General features: G+C 32.9%; 2 protein-coding genes and 1 non-coding gene across 5 annotated transcripts; 1 reads left to right on the top strand and 2 right to left on the bottom strand.

The window, feature by feature from the left end:
* Positions 1-13,611: 13,611 nt before the first annotated feature.
* TRNAN-GUU (transfer RNA asparagine (anticodon GUU)) lies at positions 13,612-13,685 on the top strand. Its single transcript has one exon. It is a non-coding gene; the product is annotated as a tRNA-Asn (tRNA).
* A 1,108-nt stretch (positions 13,686-14,793) lies between these two features.
* On the bottom strand, positions 14,794-16,562 carry LOC145124994 (S-adenosyl-L-methionine-dependent methyltransferases superfamily protein). 2 transcript variants are annotated; one of them, XM_079060480.1, is made up of 7 exons: positions 16,415-16,562; positions 16,103-16,199; positions 15,887-16,025; positions 15,666-15,748; positions 15,414-15,548; positions 15,220-15,324; positions 14,794-15,106 (listed from the first exon to the last, which is right to left on the bottom strand). In XM_079060480.1, exons 1-7 carry the CDS (start codon positions 16,498-16,500, stop codon positions 14,972-14,974), a joined length of 780 nt encoding a protein of 259 aa, XP_078916606.1. In that variant the 5' UTR covers positions 16,501-16,562; the 3' UTR covers positions 14,794-14,971. The 2 variants fall into 2 exon arrangements, with proteins under 2 accessions (XP_078916606.1, XP_078916607.1); XM_079060481.1 differs by having other exon boundaries at positions 14,794-15,098.
* Positions 16,563-17,541: 979 nt separating this feature from the next.
* Positions 17,542-23,138, bottom strand: TIC62 (NAD(P)-binding Rossmann-fold superfamily protein). 2 transcript variants are annotated; one of them, XM_079060569.1, is made up of 14 exons: positions 22,879-23,138; positions 22,209-22,323; positions 22,063-22,135; positions 21,929-21,977; positions 21,653-21,829; positions 21,464-21,545; positions 21,300-21,372; positions 21,101-21,211; positions 20,850-21,002; positions 20,627-20,739; positions 19,667-19,876; positions 18,157-18,378; positions 17,868-18,056; positions 17,542-17,778 (listed from the first exon to the last, which is right to left on the bottom strand). In XM_079060569.1, exons 1-14 carry the CDS (start codon positions 23,051-23,053, stop codon positions 17,727-17,729), a joined length of 1,794 nt encoding a protein of 597 aa, XP_078916695.1. In that variant the 5' UTR covers positions 23,054-23,138; the 3' UTR covers positions 17,542-17,726. The 2 variants fall into 2 exon arrangements, with proteins under 2 accessions (XP_078916695.1, XP_078916696.1); XM_079060570.1 differs by having other exon boundaries at positions 22,209-22,317.
* Between the last annotated feature and the right edge of the window lie 353 nt (positions 23,139-23,491).

Genomic DNA, 23,491 nt, shown 5'->3' with positions numbered 1-23,491 from the left:
TGGGCCTATTTTGATGTGGAAGCACACACTATAAACTCTTTTTCTGAATATGACATTTGTCTCGCTTTTTTTAAATCACTTCCCTTCTCAAGTGGATGGTTGTGAACTTCATCAAACTGAAAAACTTTATAATCTAGAGTTCCATACACAGATTCAAATATAATCTTTGCTTGACAACCAATAACTCTTGAATTTGAATTTTGTTTCCTCCTAACACTACTTGTACCCAATGTGTCACAAGATTTCTTTTTCTGTTTGCCACCACGATTACATATACCATGTTTCTTCTTTATAATCTTGTTATCAAACCTTGACTGCGTGCTCAGTCTCACATCAAAACCACCAATTTCAGCATACTCAGAATACATTTTGATGGCCAACTTTAATGATTTGAAGATTAAACCTTTAAATGGAATAAGTTGAACAGGTACATCTGGCTTATAGACATGTTCTCCAAATTATATCACCACAATATTGCGCATCATCTACTGAACTCGAAGATTCACCACCTAAAAAATTATAAATCTAAATCAATCTAATAATGCATGAATAAAACAATCATATATGAATACATAAAATTGATATGAATAAAACAAAAAACAATGTTTCTTAATGGATTAATAAAACATTCATATATGAATACATAAAATTCATGAGGATTTAAAATATATAAAATAAACATAACTTATTCATATATGAATAAAACGAAAATAATAATAAATTCGAAATTATAATTATCACACGTTTATTCATATATGAATAAGACAACAATTTATTCATATTAACATATTCATATGTCAATAAATGATAATCAACAAAATTAAAAACAACAAAATAATTCAATAACTGATACCTTCAAAAAATGAGTTCTCAACATCTTCTTCTTCACTCTCACACATAGAAGAATACAAATCATCATCAATAACACTAGAATTTGACATAATAAACCAAATGATCTGTATAAATAAACAAAAACAATCTTAATATCGAATATATCTCACAAAAAAAGTCGTAAATATGAAAACCTGGTTAATTTCGAATATATTTCACCTCAACGTACAAAATATCTGAAAGAAACTTAAATCAGCTCGATCAGATGATGCAATTAAGCAATCTCTCTCAGTTCAGAGTGTAAAAACTACAACGATATATCCGATTGAAAATTAAATCAACTCTGATTTGAAATAAAGATCTCAAACTACATAACAAAAATCCGATGAAACAACCCCAATACATATTCGAAACTTCAACAAAAACGAAAATAATACGCGCAATTCCAAACAAATTATATAAAGCAATAATCTTGATAATGAACTCCGATATATCCGATTCAAACGATATACATACCTGATCAAATCAGAAACTGAATACGAAGAAGAAAACTGAAACACAGATGCGAAACTTCACGATTAATGGAAAAAATACGTATAATTGCTAACGAGTTATATAAAGAAAAGAATCTTGATAACTAATTCCTCATATCCGATTCAAACGAGCTAAAGATATCATCAAATTGGAAACTGATAACAACGAACAGGTAAGTTCAATATAAAAAAGTGGCTAATTTACAAAGATACCCTTAATGAAAAAATCACACGCGCATTTTTTTTAAGGTGGACATGTTAGATAAATGATTGGCTGAGAATGATTCCCCCATTCTCAACCTTTTTTATTTTCTCAATTGAACTTACCTATATATATATATATATATATATATATATATATATATATATATATATATATATATATATATATATAACCAAGGAACCAATCTTTTTTTCAACTTTTAGAACTTATTTTTTATCAAAAAAAAACTAAAAAATACATAAATTCATAATTTTTTTATCCTTTTTCCAATGATATCAAATTCGATAAAAAAAAAATTTTAGTCAAATTCACAATGTGAATCTTTGAATATTCACAATGTAAATCTAAATTCACACGATGAATCCGAAAAATATATTTAACATTCACAATGTTAAGTTATGAATTTAGAAATTTTTAGTTTTTTTTTTATAAAGAATAAGTTCTATAACTTGAAAAAAAAATTGGTTCCTTGGAGAACCAATAATTATCTTTTCCATATATATATATATATATATATATATATATATATATATATATATATATATATATATATAGAGAGAGAGAGAGAGAGAGAGAGGGAGATAGAAGAGAGAGTTAGGTTCAAATGTTTCTAGCACCTATTGTGTTCCTAAATGCACCAATCAGAAATTAGCAAATAATTAAATAATTAATTAAACCAAAAAGGGTATTTTCTGATTTTTTGCACTTGTAATTAATGAGATCATTTAATTAAATCCCTACAATTAAGGAAACAAAATAAATATGTTAACCTAATATCTCTTCTTTATAACCATCGACTATTGAATAATCATCATCGTCGCAGACACACCTCTGTATCCCTCATCTTGCCACTGCCGTATCTTTTTCTTCCTCCCTCTCCATCGTCAGCTTCGTATTCCATCACCAAAATCGGTCCATAGCTGCCGCCGTACACCAACATCCTAGCCCTGGTACGTTCTTGAACTCAATTTCTAATTTTTAAACCTAATTTCTGATTTTTGCAATCAAATTTCTTTTGAGAATGGTAATGTTCGTTCTTTCCTATCATTTTTTATTTCCAAGACTTATCAATTTTGACTTTAGAAAATATCTCATTCACGCCGGCTTTTTTTTCAATTAATTGTTTTTACATGACTGTATTGCATATGTTATACGCATATTGGTTTTTAACATTTTTTTTGATGATTGCTTTGTCTATTTATAAGGATCATGGTCTTTGTTCATACACACCTAGCACCCACATTATTATTCTAACTTCATTAATTGTTTTAGATGAATTTTGTCTTGTTTGATGATAATGCCTAACAAGTGTTTGTTGAAATACCTGAAAGAGAATCCAAAGAATTTTACTTTGTGATATGCATTCTGTCAGAATTACTAGAAACACATGTTTTATTTAATTGTTTAAAAAGGTAATTAATTTGTCTGTGTATTGTTTTGGTTCAATTTGTGATTTTGAATTCCAATTTCTATTGTCCCTCGTTATTGTATATTTGGAATCTAAAATTATATTAGCAGTAAATACGATACTTTTGAATGTATTATATGTATTCTGTCATAATGTATTCTGCCAGAATAAAATATATGTATTCTGCCATAATGTATTCTATATATTCTGTCATATTCTATGTATTCTACCAGAATATATAAAGTGATAGTTAATTGCAAGTAACATGTTTTTAACCATTATTAGTTTTTCTTGTATTTCTGATAGGAATGGTTGGAAGAATGCGTTGAAGACCTAATAGGAATAACTTGAAGAATGAATAAAGTTAGATCATACTCACAATTTAAGAATGATGTTATTTTTTAAGAATTTTATTCTTTTTTGTTGATATTCTTTTAGAATATGTATAATTATATTAAAATGTATAAGGCTTTTAGTCTGTAAGAATATGTATGAATTTGTATTTAAGTTCGGATGTATAATAATATATTACAATATTGTTATTTTTCAACCTCGGATTCAAGAATTTTCTTATTCTTCAATAATACTCTAATAGAATAAAATTCTGAAAGAAAAACATTCTAACAAAAAAATATTGTGACAGAATAAAATCGGTTATGTTTACAAATTACGTTAGAATTAAAATTGAATTAATTAAAAAAACCAGATTTTTAAAATTAAGAGAATTAATTATCCTTAAAAATCTAAAAATTGCCTTTTATAAATGTAGTTATACCCTTTTGTTAAAATTTGTGTGATTATATGATACATGTTATCTCATTGTAATATCATACACTCTCAAATCGTGTTCATTGATTAATTTCATCCGTTGGTCCACATCTATGCATTTTGGCACACAATAGTTAGTAAAAACAAAATAACCTAAGCCTATATATATATATATATATATATATATATATATATATATATATATATATATATATATATATATATATATATATATATATATATATATAGGGCTAGGTTATAATGTGGATGAACATCTATTGTGCGAATGTGTAGACAATTTTATTTCATGAGAATAACTAAGAGAATAGGTTGTTTAGTAATGTGAATATGTTTAACCTTATACAACTATCGTCATTTTCATGCCTTCTCACCACTTTTATTCATTTTTTTTCATGCATCATTTTTCACTCATTTTCATTCTTACAGAATACATGTAACGCCCGTAGGTTCGGGCTAGTCAATTTAGAGTAAATGAATGTTAAAAATGACTTTTTGATAGAAGATTATTTAGAATAAATAATCTTAACCAAAGTATAATATATGTCACAAGGATTTTTTACATATAAAGAACGCTGAAATCCGACTTATAACGATGAAGTTATGACCCGTTGAAGTTCTGCGACAAAACCGGCACGGAGCCGCGTATCGTAAAAAGTTAATTTTTGATAAGCTACTTTTTAGCCTTAGAAATCTAAACGAAAGTCGTATTATATGTTAAACCGAGAACATACATAAAAAGAACGTCCAAATCTGACTTCGTTTGAAGAAGTTATGATTTTTCTAAGATTTAGCGTAGTAGTACACAGCCCGGAAATCGAATTTTACATAGATCGATTTTTAGCCGACAAAACCTAAATGAGAATTAAAGATCTCATTAATAGGAGCTCAACGATATAAATACAGTCGGAAACGGACGTAGGATGACAAAGTTATGAATTTTTAACGGATTTTAACTGTCTAAGCCTGTTAAAATATAACTTTAAAAATAAACTCAAAATTAGCCGCCGGAGTCTAAACAAAAGTTGTAGATCCCGTCGATACCTACACGTTGATATAAATAACGTCAAAAACGGAGCTCGTATGCGAAAGTTACGGATTTTAGAAGATAATTAGTTTTTGGAGTAACCAACGAGTGACACGTGTCGCGATCTGAGCCACTGCTTCTTCCCCACGCCTTGCCACCAGATGGTGACATGTGGCCAACGAACACCCAACTTTCAGCTAGGTAACGCCCCGTGTTCGGCATATTCACAACCTATAAATAGAAGGCACAAATCACTCCATTCTTCACACCTTTCTCACCAATTCTCTCCCAAACACCCCAAACCCTCTAAGCCTTTCCCTAGCACCTCCTAGGTGTTAGTAGCAAGTCTCGGAGTGCCAGAAGGCCCCGAGAAGAAGAGCTTTCAACTCAAAAGTTCTGCCCGCGCAGAGCCCGGTTCCTCGCTAAACCCCCTTGTTACGTCGACGGAAAAGACAGTTGCTAGAAGCGAATCGATGTCCGAATTACGAATCATCACTTTAACAAGTGAGTGCATAGTTACTTTCATCTTACACATAAATATGAAGTATTTAATATTAATACATGCTATATGTGCTTATTATATGTGTTCCTAATATCTATGCTAGATGAACGATTTATACATGTTTTACTTGATTTAAACTGTATACGTATTTTTATACCTATAAAAATATTGGGTAAAGATGGGTAGATGAATGATGAGAGATGAAATATGATATAAATGAACATTGGCATCTGCGCTACAACCTGTAGGTATTTTTGAACTACGTGTTCACCAGATGTACTCTAAAAATCCTGGCAGTTGTGCCTAACGGATAATATTGGCAGCTGTGCCTAATAGATAACATCATAATCCTGGCAGCTGCGCCTAAAGGATAATATTGGCAGTTGTGCCTAATAGATAACATCATAATCCTAGCAGCTACGCCTAAAGGATAATGTTGGCAGTTGTGCCTAAGAGGTAACATCGGCAGCTATGGACTTAGTGATTGTTAGATAAACCCTGGCAGCGATGGACTTCGTGCCCATTCCTTAGGACAATCCTTAGGAATAAATATTGAAGAATAGATGATTCTTAGGGAAGATACTTAAGAATAAAGAAGATAACGAGTAATTGGGTTAATTGTTTGATGATTAAACATAATAATTATATTATTGTGGGTTGAAAACCCTATGTACTTACCAGGTTTCCCAACCTGACCCACTCGGTTTATTTGTATCACGGGTATCGATGCGAAGATACATTACACTGAGAGATTAAAGGAGATGTAAATCATTAGTGTAAAGGTCAGTTTATGCTTATGTTTCTGTATTGACGATGACATCCCAATGTTTTAATATAAATAAAATACATTTCTTCGGAAATGCTTTGATAACATCTTTATCATGTTTTCTGGGAACAAATTCTGCAATATTATTCTTCAAAAAGGATACTCTAATTTTTAAATAAGCATAAATAATTTTTTTTAAAAGACCGTGAAATTGGGGATGTCACAGTTGGTATCAGAGCATTAGTTTAAGCGAACTAGGAATTTGTAGGATTTCTAGACTTAAACTTAGAATGCTAAGCGATGATCGTGAGATGAGTGTCTGCTATATTTAGGAAGTATGCCTGAATAGACATGATCAATACCTTATTTAGGGAAGATGCCAAATTGCTTTTATGTGCTAAATGATTTATTCTATAAGATGCCTTATATGCTTTATGATGTTATCGTTTGATCGGATATATGGCTTATTGCCAACCGGATATGGAAATTTTATGTGTTCAGATTTCTAAACATTTAATTACGGTATTAGAACTGACATGTAACTTTTCGGAGTAATAAGGAGGATTACGCGTCTCAACCTTCTCTATCTTGAATTTCTCATCTTGAACAACTATTACGGTGTATGGAACGTCATGATAAGGACTCGTACCAGACTGAGCAAATAGAGGAAATAAGAGAGTTGATGATAGTTAATGATACCTATCGGAAGATACCGTAGGAGAGGTATCTTGCCTTTAGAATGTGTCTAATAAATAGTATGTCTAGTACGGGAGAAGTACACTTTCGATTTGCAGAAAGAAAGATTTTTGGTATAATCCAAGAGGTTATCCCATCATCTACCATTTCCTCAAATCTCACCCCTGCAACCTCTATCTCTCAGTTCTCTCTCCTGTAGCCCATTTTCCCTTAGTTTTTTGGTAGTCGGCAAAGCCCTGCGACCCCTAAAGTGCCCAACTAGCAGTAGCTATCTAGTAGAAGCTCCTAGGTCAGAGTTTTGCCCGCGTAATATCTAATTTTTGTTGGATTACTCTGTAAGTCAAGCTACGCTTATTTATTTTAAGTGTAACTTTTAATTATAGTCATAGTCGTTATTATGAACCTATAATTAAGATTTATCAGTGATTTCAAGTCATTATACTGATTGATCTACTTATGGTAGTGATGTCAAGGCTGGATTGAGTGAGGTGTTTAAAGTGGGATTTCCAAACAGTATATTTTGTATACCAAACGGACCCTACCTTTGATATGATCCTACATGGTTGTTCCTTACTTGATAGATCTTGATGTAGACATTGGGATTATGAGAAATCTAGACTATAATTATTATAGTCACCGGGATTATGAAACTAGACAAATACTTAATGTTTTATATGTCTAGGTCTCTTTGGAAATTCGAAGCGAAGCGCTGCCTAATTTTCCTATCACCCACCTAAGTTAGTTGAGTACATAGTCCCTTTCATTAACATGATTTTAATACAGCTATTAAATATTTGCTAAAAAGTTTATATGTAAACTATATGCCTATTTCCTGGAATATGTGTTATAAATTTATATGTTTATATACAAAGTGCGAACCAGATATGGTTCTATATGTGTTATAGTATACAAACATTATTATCACATGATAATAATAATAATAGAAATATTATTTGTGAAAAATATAAAGGAAATATAAATACTCTATGTTAATATTGGGATAGAGTTGCCTAAAATAGAGTCAGTATTTCAAGAAAGATAAGTTGGTTAGTCTTGCCTATTAGGGAAATAAGACTTACAAAGGATGCTTAGTTCAAGTTTGAATAGTGGGTAACTGTAACGTCCCAAATTTCGAGTCCAAAAATTTCATTTTAATTAACTGATTATAAAAGCATTCATAAGAAAACCACATAAATATATCATGTCTGAAAACCCAAGTCATAAGATAGCATCATGTCAGAGTACAATCCCAGAATATCTCAAGTGCGGAAAATCAATGCGAATGTGTATGATGTGTCGCTACCGCGCCAGCTCCCTCCCCTTTGCTGAAGAGGTACCTGAAACCAAAACTGTAAACTGTAAGCACGAAGCTTAGTGAGTTCCCCCATCATACCACATACCATACAATCACATAGCATACATACTGCCGGGCAATTCTGGGGTGCCCGACCTACCCGATACGGCCATTCTGGGGTGCCGACCTACCCGGTACAGCCATTATAGGGTGCCGACCTACCCGTGTCAAGCCATTCTGGGGTGCTGACCTACCCGTGTCGAGCCATTCTGGGGTGCTGACCTACCCATCGGTCCTAACAACCGACCCTCGGGGACTATTCCACCCCTACTACTACTATCACATATATCATAACATAAACATACTATCAGACATATCTGGGGTGTCCGAACTACCCTTCGGTCCTAACAACCGACCTTGGGGACTATTCCCCTCCTACTACCACTATCACATATAACATATCATGCCAGCATATAAACATATCATCACATACTGTCAGACATATCTGGGGTGTCTGACCTACCCTTCGGTCCTAACAACCGAACTCTACTACTATCACATATAACATATCATGCCAGCATATAACACATCAGGTAGTAGAAAAACTAGATGATATCACAAAGACAATCATCTAACATACAACTCCTACTGGTGGGCCGGCATTGTGGCCGTAGACCCACCGCTACTGGAAGGTAACTCACCTCGTACGAGTAGTTGCTGATAATCTGTGCGGGAAACCTCCGTCCGCTGCTGCTCCGGAAATCCTCCGGCTACAATCCCCACAAACACACAGTTAGAACTGATATCTACTCTTAGGGTAAAATGACCATTTTACCCCCAACCAAGTCCAAGTCAAAAGTCAACTTCTAGTTGACCGGACTCGCCGAGTTGGGCCGTCAACTCGTCGAGTCCCTTCCCTTTACTCGTCCTTATCCACGACTCTACTCGTCGAGTTTAGCCACGACTCGACGAGTTCCTCTCCGATATGAACATCGATTGATCCTTCATCCGACTCGCCGAGTCTGACGAACACTCGTCGAGTTCATCTTCAACAGATGAACAAGTCCTGACTTCGACTCGCCGAGTTGTATGAACAACTCGTCGAGTTCATCTTCATCCATAAGAAGATTGCCTTGGACTCGCCGAGTCTGTTCTAGCACTCGTCGAGTCCCATGAACTCCAGGTCTAAAATTAAGTCCAATGTGTTGGGTCACTCTTTCTGTCTTGTTACAACCCCTCTAATACCCCACTGAGTCCTTTTGACCCTCAACAGATATGGGACTCAAAGCCTTGGACTCGTCGAGTCCCAAGAACGGACTCGCCGAGTTGGTCAAGTCCACACTCTAAATCCTCGATTTCTGATGTACAACTCTTGACCAAAAGATAGATCTAGGCACTTACAATCGTCCTAGCACGTAAAGTTACAAACTTTACGTGCATGCATGGGACTTTGAGTCCAAAAGGTCCTAAAACAAGCTCTTGGGTTGCATGGAGTCTTTCTTAGGTGTAAAAGCACCCACTTTCTGCCTTGTGACCCCTCAAAGGACCTAGATCCGAAGCCTTGTCCCCAACCATGCTTGCATTCATGGTTGGCTACCTAAAATGGCTTATAAAAGCCCTAAATCTCCACAAAATGGGATCTAGCAAATGAACAAACAAGTTAGCAACTTTATACCTTCTGAGGACTGAAGATGAAGCACAAACTAGAACCCTTCTGGTCTCCTCTTGTTTCCTCAAGCCTTTCTCCTTCCTTCTTAAGACTATCAACAACAAAATCCACCAAAATGGCTTAGATTACTTCAACAACGGCTAGGGTTTTCTATAGATGGTGTTTGGGAGCATAAAGGGGCGATGGAGGCTGTATAAGGTTGTTTAAATAGGGTGCAAACCCTCATATTAGGGTTTAGTCCATACAGAGCCTACTCGTCGAGTCCGGGACCCGACTCGACGAGTCCATCACTTAAGTCCCGCGTCTCATCCCGCTTCTACTCGGCGAGTTGGTCCTTCAACTCGCCGAAAGGCATCACCACGAACTCATAGTGGCCATAACGCGTCCGAAACGCCGTCTTCTGTACATCCTCCTCTCTGACCCTCATCTGATGGTACCCTGAACGCAAATCAATCTTGGAGAACCAAGATGCTCCCTGTAGCTGGTCAAAGAGGTCATCAATCTTCGGGAGTGGGTAACGGTTCTTCACCGTTACCTTATTCAGCTCCCTATAGTCTATACACATCCGATGCGACCCGTCCTTTTTCTTCACGAACAGAATCGGGGCTCCCCAGGGAGAACTACTCGGTCTAATGAATCCCTTGTCTAACAGCTCCTGCAGATCTGGTAATTAAGAAATATCATAAGAATATTATGGGATTGAAATCCCTATATACCTCACCAAGTTTTCTAACCTGACCCACTCAGTTGTATGCATCGCAGGTATCATGATTAGGATGCTGAGTGATTAAGGGTAAGTCTGCCATGGTGTTCAGAACCCTTAAGTCTTTATGCTATAACTTATGTATTTGTATTGATTATTATATCCTTAGGGTTTTAAAAAAAATTGAGACAATCATTTTCTCTCAAAATGTTTAATTATATTGGGATACTCCGTAACAATGATAAAATGATTTTAAAAGCGTAAAGAAAAGGTTTTAATTGGTTCTGAAAATTAGAGGATGTCACACTTCCATTATAACCATTGAACATTGTTCATTAATAACAACCTTGGACATATTGCTTTAATTCCTGACGAGTGTCGAGAAGGTCTTGAAGAATTTTTGCGTATCTGGGCATCTTTTCCATGGCCTCAATGAATGGTATGTTGATTGGAATTCCCTTCACTTGATTGATAAATCTTCTATGCTCTTGTTCCAGTAGATGTTTCTTTACTCAAGAAGGATAAGGTAAGGGCGATTGGTAGGGCTTAACCGAATAAGCATTAGTTTGAGTTTGTTGAGGCCACAACGTGACTGGGTGCTCGTCATATCATGATAACTGGGCAAATGACTTTTCTGTTTCGATATTTACTTCCATCGGCTGTAGATCGGGCTGCTTAGTAGCTTCTTTAAGGGTCACTAAAGGCTCAAAAATAATCTCTTCTTCAGTGGAGATTTCCATGAAGTGTCGTTGTGGTTTCAAATCGAGATTTTTAGGAATTAATCACTCATTGACAAGTTTGGTTGATTGTTCGACTTGAGTTTTGATATTTGCAATGAAGGCTTGTTTGTTTCTCAATGTAGCATCAGTATCATCATGCCTCTTCTCATTAGCTTCCATGAACCTATTCAACATGGACTCAAAATCGAGTTTTTTTCTTGGGTGGTGGTTGCTCTTTTTGGTAATAGTTAATGGCTTAGACACCTAATTCAACACTCTTATGGTACGACTGTGTGATTAGATCGGTTAGTCTTTTGTCGTGGTATGTGGTGGATAATATGGAAGATGGTCATAAGCCTCCAGGCCCATTATGAGGGTAGTTGGAAGTCAAACATGTTATATTGGGATGAGGTCTTGATGCCTTATAACCCCACTAAGGTGTTGACTATGAGTTGACTGGAAGTCTAACATGTCAAACTGAGATGAGGGTTTGTGCCTATAGGCCCACTTAGGTGTTGACTATGAGCCCTTTGTATATATGTATTGTATATGAAATATAATATATGGTATATTTTGGAGCTCACTAAGCTTTGTTCTTACTCTCTCAAGTTAAATGTTTTCCAGGTTGTTCCAGTGATGAGGGAAAGGGAGCAGCTTGATTGTATACGCATCTGACTTTTGACTATGTTTTGAGACATCTGAATACTATGATACAATTTTGTTATTTAATTTTATAATGTTAAACAATTTGGTGTTTATTAACTTTTATGGAAAATGGTTTTTAGATGTTTTACTTATATTTTAAAAAGAAAATTTTGGTTGAAAATCTGGGACATTACACATTAATAGTAATATTACCAAACTGTTGTAACTTTGGGCATACTTCCAACACATAACACATCTTTTTTTATTATAAACAAAGGAAATATAGTTGTTTCTAATTTCTAAGAATGGAAAGGTGGAGTAAGTACTCTTTTATTGCTTGTTGACTACTTCAAAATCTACATTCCTCGTATGCATCGTTGTGGGCGTTCATCTGATGGTGGTGTTCCTCTTATGTTCTTTAACTTAACTACCACCCAACCTCCATAATTTAAATGGTAACAACCATCAGCTAACACACAACTATCGAGAATGAAAAGTGAACCTTGAATGACAATTTAAATGGAAATGAATGAATAGTGATTATCTATTTAAACTATCATTCAAAGTTCCCTTTTCAGTCTCGATGGCTGTTACCAAGTAAGTTATAGAAGTTGGGTGATTGTTAGGTTAAAAAACATAAGAGGAACACCCATATAGTGCATCTTACCATGATATTCATAACGACATATAGAAGGAACATAGAGAGTTTGAAGTGGTCAGCAAGCAATAAGGGAGTACTTAGTCAATTTGTCTCATTCTTAGAAATTAGCAACAATTGTATTTCCATTGTTTATAATAAAAATGATGTGTAAGGTTTATAAATGATTTGTTAATAATTATATACATTAATTCAAGAATAATCTTTAGAAAAGTCTTAATAATTTGGTTATTGGTTAAAATTTAGGTAATTTCATAAAAGTTACAATATTTAGACCAAATTAACGAAAAAAGACAGGATACCGGTTAAATCTGCGAAACCGACCAATATGGATTTTTCATAAGTTTTAATCGGTATTCTGCACTTTGTTATAGATAAAATTTAGTTTGAGACCTTTTTATAAACTATACTAAAATATTAGGGTTCTCATAAAATAGATGAATAAAATGTTAAATTATTAGATAAAATAGTGATTGTTCAAAACATAAAACTCAAATAAACATTTAATATAATATAAATGATAGGTATTATTGAAAGGGATGTAGTTATTTTTTTTAGTTTTGTTTATTTGTGGTATTTTGTGTCTATACAATGATATATTGTTTCTATTTAATGTTTAACAAACACATGGTGTGTGATGAGATAAAAGTGTAAGATAAACACATGTTATGCGATGAGATATGTAAATATAAACAAATGAACAACTTGGTATCATCATCAAATGTACTACAAATTTAAACAAAATATAGACTATAAGTTTATAATTTTTTTTATGTTTGTGTTGTAATATTTCATTATTTTCACTTTATTATCAAAGTAATCAAAGTAATGTTGTTTTAGAATCAGAGCATCTTTAAAAAACGATTAATTATATTTACAAAATATTTAAGACAGACATATGTTAGATTAATTTATATATATATATATATATATATATATATATATATATATATATATATATATATATATATATAAACTATTTATGACAAAATATTTTTGTTAGGGAAAAATAAATTAAAAAATCATAACAAAAATAATAAGTTTTAAAAAAGGTTAATCACATAAATTCTCAAACTAAAAATTTTAATTTCAGTGATTACTTTTTCTGTTGCACACTTCAAATTATGATAAAACTACTTGTAAGACACAAAGCTGGAATAGCTCAGTTGGTTAGAGCGTGTGGCTGTTAACCACAAGGTCGGAGGTTCAACCCCTCCTTCTAGCGTTTACGTTTTCTTTATTTTTACTGTCAAATCCATTAACACTAAATATATATGATATATCATTTCTATGATGTTTTTTATGTTTTTTTTTTTTTTTCAAACAACACAAAATCAAACTTGTCGAAAAACTACATTTCATATTATTTCATACCAAATGATCAAAATATTATATCACCATCAAAGATCTTTGATTGTTTGGCTTCAATAAAGTATTCGAATACTTTAAATACTCTTTTGTTCCTATTATGTTCCATCCATTTGAACACATATTGTTTTTTTTTTCAACATCAAACAGTTAGAAAAATATCTCGTGATTTAGAAGTTCTATTTATAAAATTTAAAAAATAGGTTAAAAGTGACCAAAATGTCAAGTTATACACGTTATTCTTTTTATGGCCAATTCCATGACCGGTTAAACATGGCCCAGTTTAGAATTTTAGTTTTGGGCTCAAGACGAATTGTAAGTTATAAGCGGGTTAAAGACAAACCAGTTTTTTTCCACCTTTTTTGTTTACTTTATGTAATGTAAATACAAATTTTTATTTTTAGTAAAGATAATTTTGGATTTAATGTAATATTAATTATTCATAAAAATATTAAACAATAAAAAATAAATTATGTATATTAAAAATAAGATGATATGTATATTAAGAATAGAATATTGAATGTTAATGTAATAATTTTTTAGACTTTTATGGAGTGAGTGCATGCAGATGTTTTTTTGTTTTGAAAAACCTATAGCTCGAGGGTGGATTGTGTAAGCATGTAGTAATCAAAAAGAGAATGAAAATGAAATAGTCTTTGTTTGGTTGACATGAAAGAATAAAATTGAAAATTCATTATAGAATGTACGCTTTCTTCTTTTTAAAAAGACTGCTTTTTTTTTCTTTCATTCTTTCAGGCAATGAAATAAAATATACTACAATCATAAATTACCTTTATTTATATAATTTTCAACAAAAAAGTATATTGTAATTACAAATTATGTTTATTATAATTATAACTTAAGATTTCATATTTTCAACGTATCTAGTTTTTTTTTTTTTTTTCTGTAACCTTTTAGATGATAGATTATTCTTTTTTAGCTATTCGGAAAACATATAACATGTATTTTGAGCAAAATGAAATATGTTTATTTACAATTTATTTAAAGAATTATCTTTTTTTTAATTAAAGATTCAATGAATTATCCATATACAAATACTTTTTCTGATTATGGTCCTCTTTCATCCTAATTAACACCCGTTACAAACCACACCTAAAAAATAGGTAAACTCAAAGTATATTGTCATCTGTCATCATCCACGTCATCAATATTGGTACGAAACAAGTAATCTTCATCCTCCAATTCATCTTGATAAAGGTCAAGACAATGTGCATCAACCTTCTTCACATCTTCATCCACGTTCAACAATCTACATCCCTTTAAAACAAAAAAATAATAATAAATAAATAAATAAATAATACAAAATTTTCATACCAATGAAACAAAATTGAAAGTTGAGGTACTAAAATGGAACAAGTATGAAACTTAACCTTCCTCAAAATGTAAAAGAAATAATGAAACCCATCGCCAAACGTAGTGTACTCAACGGACCATGTAAACTCAGAAGAATTAAACAACGGGCGTCTAAAATGTGGCTACAAGACATTAAAATCGCCAATTAATTTTCAAGAGCCTCATAATCATGAGACATATTGTTATATCTGATGATATTAATGTCTCGTACCTGACCAAAAGCGATTGAAATAAAAATCCCATCGCGTTTCAAAACCCTGTGAACACCTCGAAGCATTGCCATTGCTTTTTTTACAACTTCAGGCTTTGGGTTCCATGGGTCGCCACTGTCCACGAACAAAACATCCTTCAAGTTTTGTATAAATTTGATTTGTCAATACTTTATGGATGAAAATGAAAATTTGGCGATTTTATAGCAAGTGAAATTATGCATTTAGTTTTTTTGTGAATTTTTTAGTTTTACCATTGTTCCTTTCTCTATAACAACATCAAATGACTCATCATCAAATGAAAGGTTCAGCATGTCGCCTTCCAAGACCTTGATATCTGCAAACATAAAGCTATAACCAAACTATATATACTTTCATAATTGTATCAATTATATTTTTTTCTATCAAATTAAGGATGAATGCGAAAAGGGGGGATACATTTTCATACAAACTTGAATTAATACAATAAACAAACCTTTGTAGCCTTTGGACAACAACTGTTTCTTCTTCTTCTCAACTGCAACTGAAGACAGATCGATGCAGGTTAGCTTGGTGATTCCTTCTTTGTATAATTCGTCAGATAGTTGTGAGTTTCCACACCCCAGTTCCAATACCTGTAGCATTATTGATTATACACACTTTAATCACATGTTCAATCATTATTGTATTTAATAAAGAGAGGGAAACGTACAGAAGAAGAAGGTTTGATATGCTGCTGAATGAGATGACGAAAATGGGAGTAATCTTTGAGCCATTCGTAATGGTCTTCAGAAGTAAACCTCTCATTCCTAATGATAATCAATCCAGTATTACTAAAAAACATCAGAAGAGTATATAATAAATCCAGTTTCTAGTTTTGCAATCAGAATTCGATTAAAGGGATACATATTCGAAGAAAAATGAGGGGATTATACTTGATCATGTAACTGTTCTACTGATTCAAACGAATAAGAGGTATAATTTAACGTGGAGCTTGATGGAAACAAGTTCATAAATGACAAACCAGTAGTTGGGGTCCAGGTACTCCAACACGGACGGCGGCCCGACGGTGGTTCTCTTGGCTTCCGACAGGTTCTCCGTTTCATCCATGAAGGAAAAACCCTAAAAGGTCCTTTCAAGTTTCCAATTGACTGCGATTAAACCTTTACGCCCTAGCTTTCCAATTACGATATAGTTACAATTCGACCCCTGTCCTATAGAATTTGTTGCCCCACGTTAAGTTTGTTATAGGGTTCTATTAAAGTTAATCAAGAATTTCATTTTTTTTTCTTTCTTGGTTTCACTCTTTTATGTAATATGATATCATAGCTTCTTTTATTTCTTGGTGAGAGCAATCACTAAAATAAGATTTAAATTGAATTTGAATTATCGTTCTTGATTCTGGTTGAGATTCATAATTTCTTTACGAATATGAAAATTTTAATATTATTTGATTCGAATGTGAAACTTGATGTGAATTTTGGCCTGAGTAGTGGTGACTCAGCTAGAGTATGAGAGTTTGAGGTTAACAGGATGCATGATGTATCGGAAGGCAACATCTATTGATTCATGAAGAAACAATCAAAGAAATAACTTACAGTTCTAATTTGAGGATGGAAGCAACCTCTTCCTTGATACCATGTAAATACCAAGGAAGAAGATAAATGAAATTCTCGATTAACTTGATAGAACACTATTGCATTCTATTTATGCACAAGAAATGAACTAACACGCTTAACTAACTGAACTCATGAGAAATAAGGGTTTCTTATCATTTTTCAGTGCAAAGAGACATAATTTGTGATGTGGTCCATAGTTTTATAAGGAAATACAATATTCAAGATGACTTATTTACGAACTTTGAACAGAATATTGACGTGCAAGATAGAGGAAGTGAGGGCAGAAACATTCAAAGCATAAAAGGGGGTTCAGAAGTCGTTGAGTATATGACTACTTTACGTGACCACATTGCTAATCAATTACTTTCATGGACTTGGTCAGAATTTCTAACCCAGTCAGCTTCTAACCAGTCAGCAACTATCAAACGACCCCTAACTGTAACAAACTTAACTCTCACAAGGTAATTAACGAGTTTGCCATTTGTACTCCAATCAATTTTATCTTTAACTTTGTGATGAAATTGCACACAAATTATAACTTAATGAATGTAACAATTGTATAGTTTCAGACTTTGATCATATTGGAACCGATTTCAATATTACAATTTAAAAAAGAATGGGGTGAAATTCGATGGTTTGCCTAAACATGCCTCAAAGCTCTTTTACATTCCGGATCTACTATACATATATATCATATATATACTTGTCCAAGATCATTTACTGAGGGGTGGAAGGAATTGGAGAAGTTGGAGGCTTTAAGCTTTCATACCTACAAAAAGAAAAAATTGACCCAAACCATTATTTTTTACATAGAGGAAAAAAATAAAAATAATAAAAAAAATCAAGGAAAAAACATACATAGCATAAGGCGAAAGTGGCCTTGGCTTCACCGTTGTGACATCAAAGGTGTTTTCTGGCGACGAGGCAACCGGAGACCCGTTGTCTGTGGCGGCAGCCGGTGGTGGAAACACCGCAGTTGTTGGTAGAGACACCAATGGGGAGCTTGAAGAAGGTGATGGCGATGTAGGGGGTTTCAGATTGTCATATCTATATACAATATTACAATATACCCCTCAAATTATTACTGTAAATTGAAGATGCGTAATGTAATAAAATATAAATTGTTTTTTTTAACTATAAAACTTACACAAGGTAAGGTGAATTTCCGGAAGTCAAAGTTTGAGGAGGATCCTCTTTGACTTCAATGTTTTCAAAGGTGAAAACGACCGTGGTGGATTCTGATGCAACTTCTGGTGGTGGAGAGGAAGAAGATGGTGCAACTTCTGATGGTGGAGAGGAAGAAGATGGTGCCTGTTTGGATCCGCTTGGTGTTGGGGTCGGAGAGGTTGGTGGCTTCAGATTCTCGTAACTGTCAATGAATAAAAACTTTTATTACTTTTTAAATTATAAAAAATATACATATGTAAAATAAAGGGATAATGACTTAAAAGGGTAATATACTTTTCAATTTGTACACATTTAGTCACTGAGTTTTTTTCTTTCACATTTGGCCCTTCAACTTGTTTAACTGTAACATTCAGTCCTTATGACCGACTACTCCAGATAAACCGGAAAAATGACTTAATATGGTAATATATTTCTCACTTTGTACACATTTAGTCCTTAATATTTTTTGCATATTTAGTCATTAATATTTTTGTTGAAAAATAAGTCCTTGTTGTTTTTATACACATTCAATACTTATGAATGGTTTCTTTAGGCTTTTTCTCACAACATTCTATATAGGACAATCATTAGTGAGGTGTTCGTGGTTGTTCATGCTTATGGTTGTTGTGGTCTCGATTGCTTAGTGCTTAGGTTTTGTGTTCTGAATGTCGTAACTTCTTCATACGATCTCGGATTTTAATGATCTTTATATCTACGCGTTCATATTTGAGTCTACAACTATTTTTGTTTAGATTACTCTCATTAAAAAGTAATATATATTTTTGCTTATGATTTTACAAAAAAATGTTCATACATACATTCATAAAGAACGCATGTATATAAAGATCGTAAGTAAAAATATATTAATTTTTAACGAGAGTAATCTAAACGAAAGTTGCAGTAGACTTAAATACGAATGCGTGGATATAAAGATCGTTAAAATCTAAGATTGTATAAAGAAATTATGATGTTCAGTATACAAAACTTAAGAAACCAAGCAACTAAGGTCACCGTGACCATAAGCATCAACAGCCCCGAACACCTCATTAATAATTGTCCCACGTAGGATGGCATGAGAAAAAACTAAAGAAACCGGTCATAAGTACTGAATGTGTACAAAAACAACAATGACTTATTTTGCAATAAAAAATATTAAGGACTAAATGTGCAAAAAAATATTAAGGACTAAATGTGTACAAACTGAGAAATATATTACCCTATTAAGTCATTTTTTTTCAGTTTACTTGGAGTAGCCGGTCATAAGGACTGAATATGTACAGTTAAACAAGTTGAAGGGCCAAATGTAGACGAAAAAAAAAAACAGTGACCAAATATATACAAATCGAAAAATATATTACCCTTTTAAGTCATTATCCCTAAAATAAATTCATTAGAAAACAAGCCCGATATTTGTTATTGATTTTTTTTTTTTTTGATGCTTATAAGAAATATAAAAAAATACATATGAAAATATGACGATCTTCACTTACGCAGCATAAGGAGAGAGAGGCCTAGTTTTTGGCACTTCTACAGCCACTTGTGCTGCAGGTTCATCTGTAATAGCTATGGTTTCCACTTTTGTGCTGGTTTCAGTTTCAGTATCAGTGGGAGGAGTAGTGGTTGTTACTGCTTCTACCACCACCTTATTGCCGCCAGGTGGCGTAGGAATCGGGGATACCGGGGGTTTCAAACCTTCATAACTGTGACAGTAATTAGTACTATCAACAATAAAGAGTCTACACATGGTTATATTTGATAGAATTTAATATAAATAATATTATGGAAGGTACAATAGTTTTATGTTAACCCCATAAAAGACCTTATATTCTGTGTTTTTTTCCGTATTAAACCTCAAATTTATTTTTTGTCCGAAAAAGACCTTGTATTTTTTCATTTTTTCCGATGACCCATTTAGTCATTTTTTTCAAAAAGAAATTGGAAAATGTGAGGGTTTTTTCAAGAAAATCTAAAAAAATTGAGGGTTTATTTGGAAGCATTTAGAAGGTTGGTGTTATTTTTCAGAAAAAAAAAATACAAAGTTGAGGACTTCTTTTGAAAAATGAAAAAAATACAAGGTCTTTTTCAGTCAAAAAATAAAGTTGGGGTTTAATCCAAAAAAAAAAAAAACAAAATATAAGTTTTTTTTATGAGATTAACCAATTCTTATAAGGATAAGGTAGTTTCAATCGTCCTTTTCATAGAATTTTAGGTTTTTTCTTCAAATTGTCCTATGTTCTCAATGAAGATACAATAGTATTATATGCTTCCTAGTTTTTTCCACAAAATAAGAGCAATCTCACCAAAAAATTGCCAAATGAAATGTTTTTTTCTCTAGTGGGGACTATTCATAAACCAATTTCACAAATTAAATTAAATTTGCAAACTCAAATTTTGGTCATGTTACTAATAATGTTATTAATAATATTAAATTATTAATGAACATGGCTTACGCTGTATATGGGGAGAGTGGCCTTGGTGGAGCTGTTTTTGACTCAATGGCAACACTTGAACTCTCAGAACTCATGCTCTTAACAGGCTCAGACACTTTAACAGCTTCTGGCTCCTGATAATGTTATAAAAGATAAGTAAACAAGTTTGACCAAAAAAAAAGTTTAGGAAAAAAACAAAAAACCATTTTAATTTTTGGCTTAAGTAAATGTATTATGTATGTACCTTTGGTTTGTAAGGTATAGCACGTTGAGGTGGTATTTTTGTTAGGAGGTCAGCCATGGGAGTCAATGGTGCAGTTGTTTCTGCAACCACTTCCACTACTTTACAATATGAGAGACTTGGGTTTCTTGCCATAAATGCAAGGAGTTCTGCCACCTAATATCAATATATAACACAAATCTTGGTTTTATATTAAAAAAATATAAAGATTCAAAAACATATATAAAAAATTCAATCGAGCTTTTAAAAAGAACCTGAAGATTTGATACTAAACCACCGAATAAAGTATCTTCAAGAGAGAGTGTAAGATTATGTGTTTCCTTGAAGGAATCTGTAGGGCGCTCCATTCCACCAGGTCTCACTATCTGAAATTTATTAAAAATATATATATATATATATATATATAGTTTTTTTATGTGTTTAGGTAATGATGTAAGATGTAATGTAACTCACAGTGTAAGGAATCCCACTAGCAAGAAGTGCTTCTTCAGCCTTTCTTTTCCAGCATAAAACTCCCCAGAATAAACTTTAAACATAAATAGAATTATCATCATTGTAAGCATAATTTCAGAATTTCAGATAGTAAAATAGTCAAGAAAATTGAAGTTTGAACTCACTTCAATATAGCAGCTGGAAATCCAAACTTGTTTGTTCCCAATGAAGTAACCAAAATAAAGTGTTTTGCTTTTGCAGCAGTAGCTACACAATTGAAAGAAGTAAGTAACCAATTCTTCAACTAAATAACATTTCATTCCCAAAACAAAAACTATAAATTTATTGTCTATATTAGTTCTTATATAATATACCTGCATCAATAAGGTTTTTTGTGGCTTGAAAATCAATTCTGTAAGGTCCAGTAACATCAAATACCTCCTTCTCACTAGCACCAATGCAGCATATAACTGTTGAAGCTTTTCCCAATGCAGACTTTATCTGTTCTGGTTTCTCCAAATCACACTCCACAAGTTGAAGCTTTTCTATAGCTGGGCTACAGAGTACATACCAGAATTATGTTATTAAAAACATTAGGGTTCATATTCATACTTCATATCAATTATTAAAGTCAGGGATACTTCTCTTACGCTGAGTTCCATCAGATAATGCTTCATCAAGCTTCATTTGCTTCACACTCTACAGGTAAAGAAAAAAAAAACAGTGTTTTCATTTATTAATTATTTGAGAAACTGATTAGTGTGATGAGTAATTAGATGCATACTTTGACCAAAGATTCTGCTCTTTGAATGCTTCGGACACCAGCTCGAACATTAAATCCTAGTTTCAGAAGCTCCCTGGATAAAGCTTATGTTATTTAATGGTTTTGAGAATCAAGTGAAAGAAAAGTTTGATGATTTGTATCTTGACCTTACTGTTCGTGAACCAACTTTGCCAGTTGCTCCTGCAACAAAGATGAGATTTCCGTCTTCTTCACCATCTTTTGTTTTTGTTTCGGTTGGTTGCAAACCAGTTGTTGCTGCACCTTGCAGAAACAGTAGAAGATTATTCAGGTAGATGAAGAACTACAAAGCAAAACACAGTCCATGTTGTAAATTCCTTCTATTCCTAATTAAGAGTAACTCAAATTTGATCACTGTTCCTAAAAACCGACAGAAGCTTTAGAGTTATTTATTAATTTAAGTTTCCCCCTTACTCGTGTTATCCTGACAAACGCAATGGATGATCGATTACTATACAATATGCATTATTTATAAGGATATATTCATTCCTTTTCAGTTTTGAGGATATTAACCAATGATTCAATATAAAGAAGACAAGAATATGAACAATGTAGGACTAACACCAACCCTAGTAGAGAACATTTACACGCCGAATTACATAATTTAACTCCCTAAAATAAAATCACTTCCATATAATTGGAATTGCTAACGAAATTCTCATTGATCTTCAATGAAACATAAAAACATATTACTTTAAAGTCAAAGCATACATAAACTACAAATGAAACCTACAATTTATCAGAAATAACGATTCACATTGCAAAATTTGGAGAAAACAAACAGCATTGATGTAATACCTGCGGCTTGAACCTTGAATCGAACAGGTCTGAGCTTGATAGCATTTGACTGAACACTTCTCTTCGTTCCGAACGATTTGATAAGTTGGCGGTAGCATATGAATTGCTGCGATTCCGTAAAGCCTTTTGCAGGTATGCTACTAACGACCGGCGACTGAACTGACCGAAGCTCCATTAACGCTTCTGATAAAAATTGAATTTCAGATTTTGTGTGTGTGTGAGAGAGAAAGCGCGCTAACGTGTGATATCTAAGAGTTTATGGTTAATTTATTCAGCATTGCAGTTGTGGCATCTCCTGCTCTGCATCTAGATATCGTGGACCCCAACAGCAAAACATCGTTGGAAAACCGTAGTGGGCTTAAATGGGCCAGAGACTTAGATCACATGATTTGGGCCTCACATGATCCTAAAACCCATTTCTACTACATTGGCCAGATAGCGATTTGGGCCTCGCATACGTAATACTTATAAAAATAAAAAGTTTTAAAACATTAAATAATTAAATAAACTTAATATAGTTCAATACATAAAATAAAAATAATTAGTAGTAAATTTATAGTAAACAAATAAGAAAAATTTGAAGGTTAAATATAATTAGAGAAGTAAAATAAAA

Source organism: Lactuca virosa, chromosome 7 (genome assembly GCF_052849685.1).
Source record: "Lactuca virosa cultivar CGN04683 chromosome 7, Lactuca_virosa_CGN04683_v6, whole genome shotgun sequence".
Lineage (NCBI taxonomy): Eukaryota > Viridiplantae > Streptophyta > Magnoliopsida > Asterales > Asteraceae > Lactuca > Lactuca virosa.
This window is presented reverse-complemented; position numbering and strand designations above follow the sequence as displayed.

Bases quoted from the DNA above. Each gene is read 5' to 3' on its own strand.
- TIC62 (XM_079060569.1), bottom strand. From the start codon at position 23,053: ATGGAGCTTCGGTCAGTTCAGTCGCCGGTCGTTAGTAGCATACCTGCA. The intron at 21,978-22,062 runs GTATGCATCTAA...CTTTACCTGTAG, and splicing joins GAGCAGAATCTTTGGTCAAA to AGTGTGAAGCAAATGAAGCT. The intron at 19,877-20,626 runs GTAAGCCATGTT...TTACTGTCACAG, and splicing joins CCACTCTCCCCATATACAGC to TTATGAAGGTTTGAAACCCC.
- LOC145124994 (XM_079060480.1), bottom strand. From the start codon at position 16,500: ATGGATGAAACGGAGAACCTGTCGGAAGCCAAGAGAACCACCGTCGGG. The intron at 16,026-16,102 runs GTACGTTTCCCT...ATAATGCTACAG, and splicing joins ATATCAAACCTTCTTCTTCT to GTATTGGAACTGGGGTGTGG. The intron at 15,549-15,665 runs GTAAAACTAAAA...CAAAACTTGAAG, and splicing joins TTATAGAGAAAGGAACAATG to GATGTTTTGTTCGTGGACAG.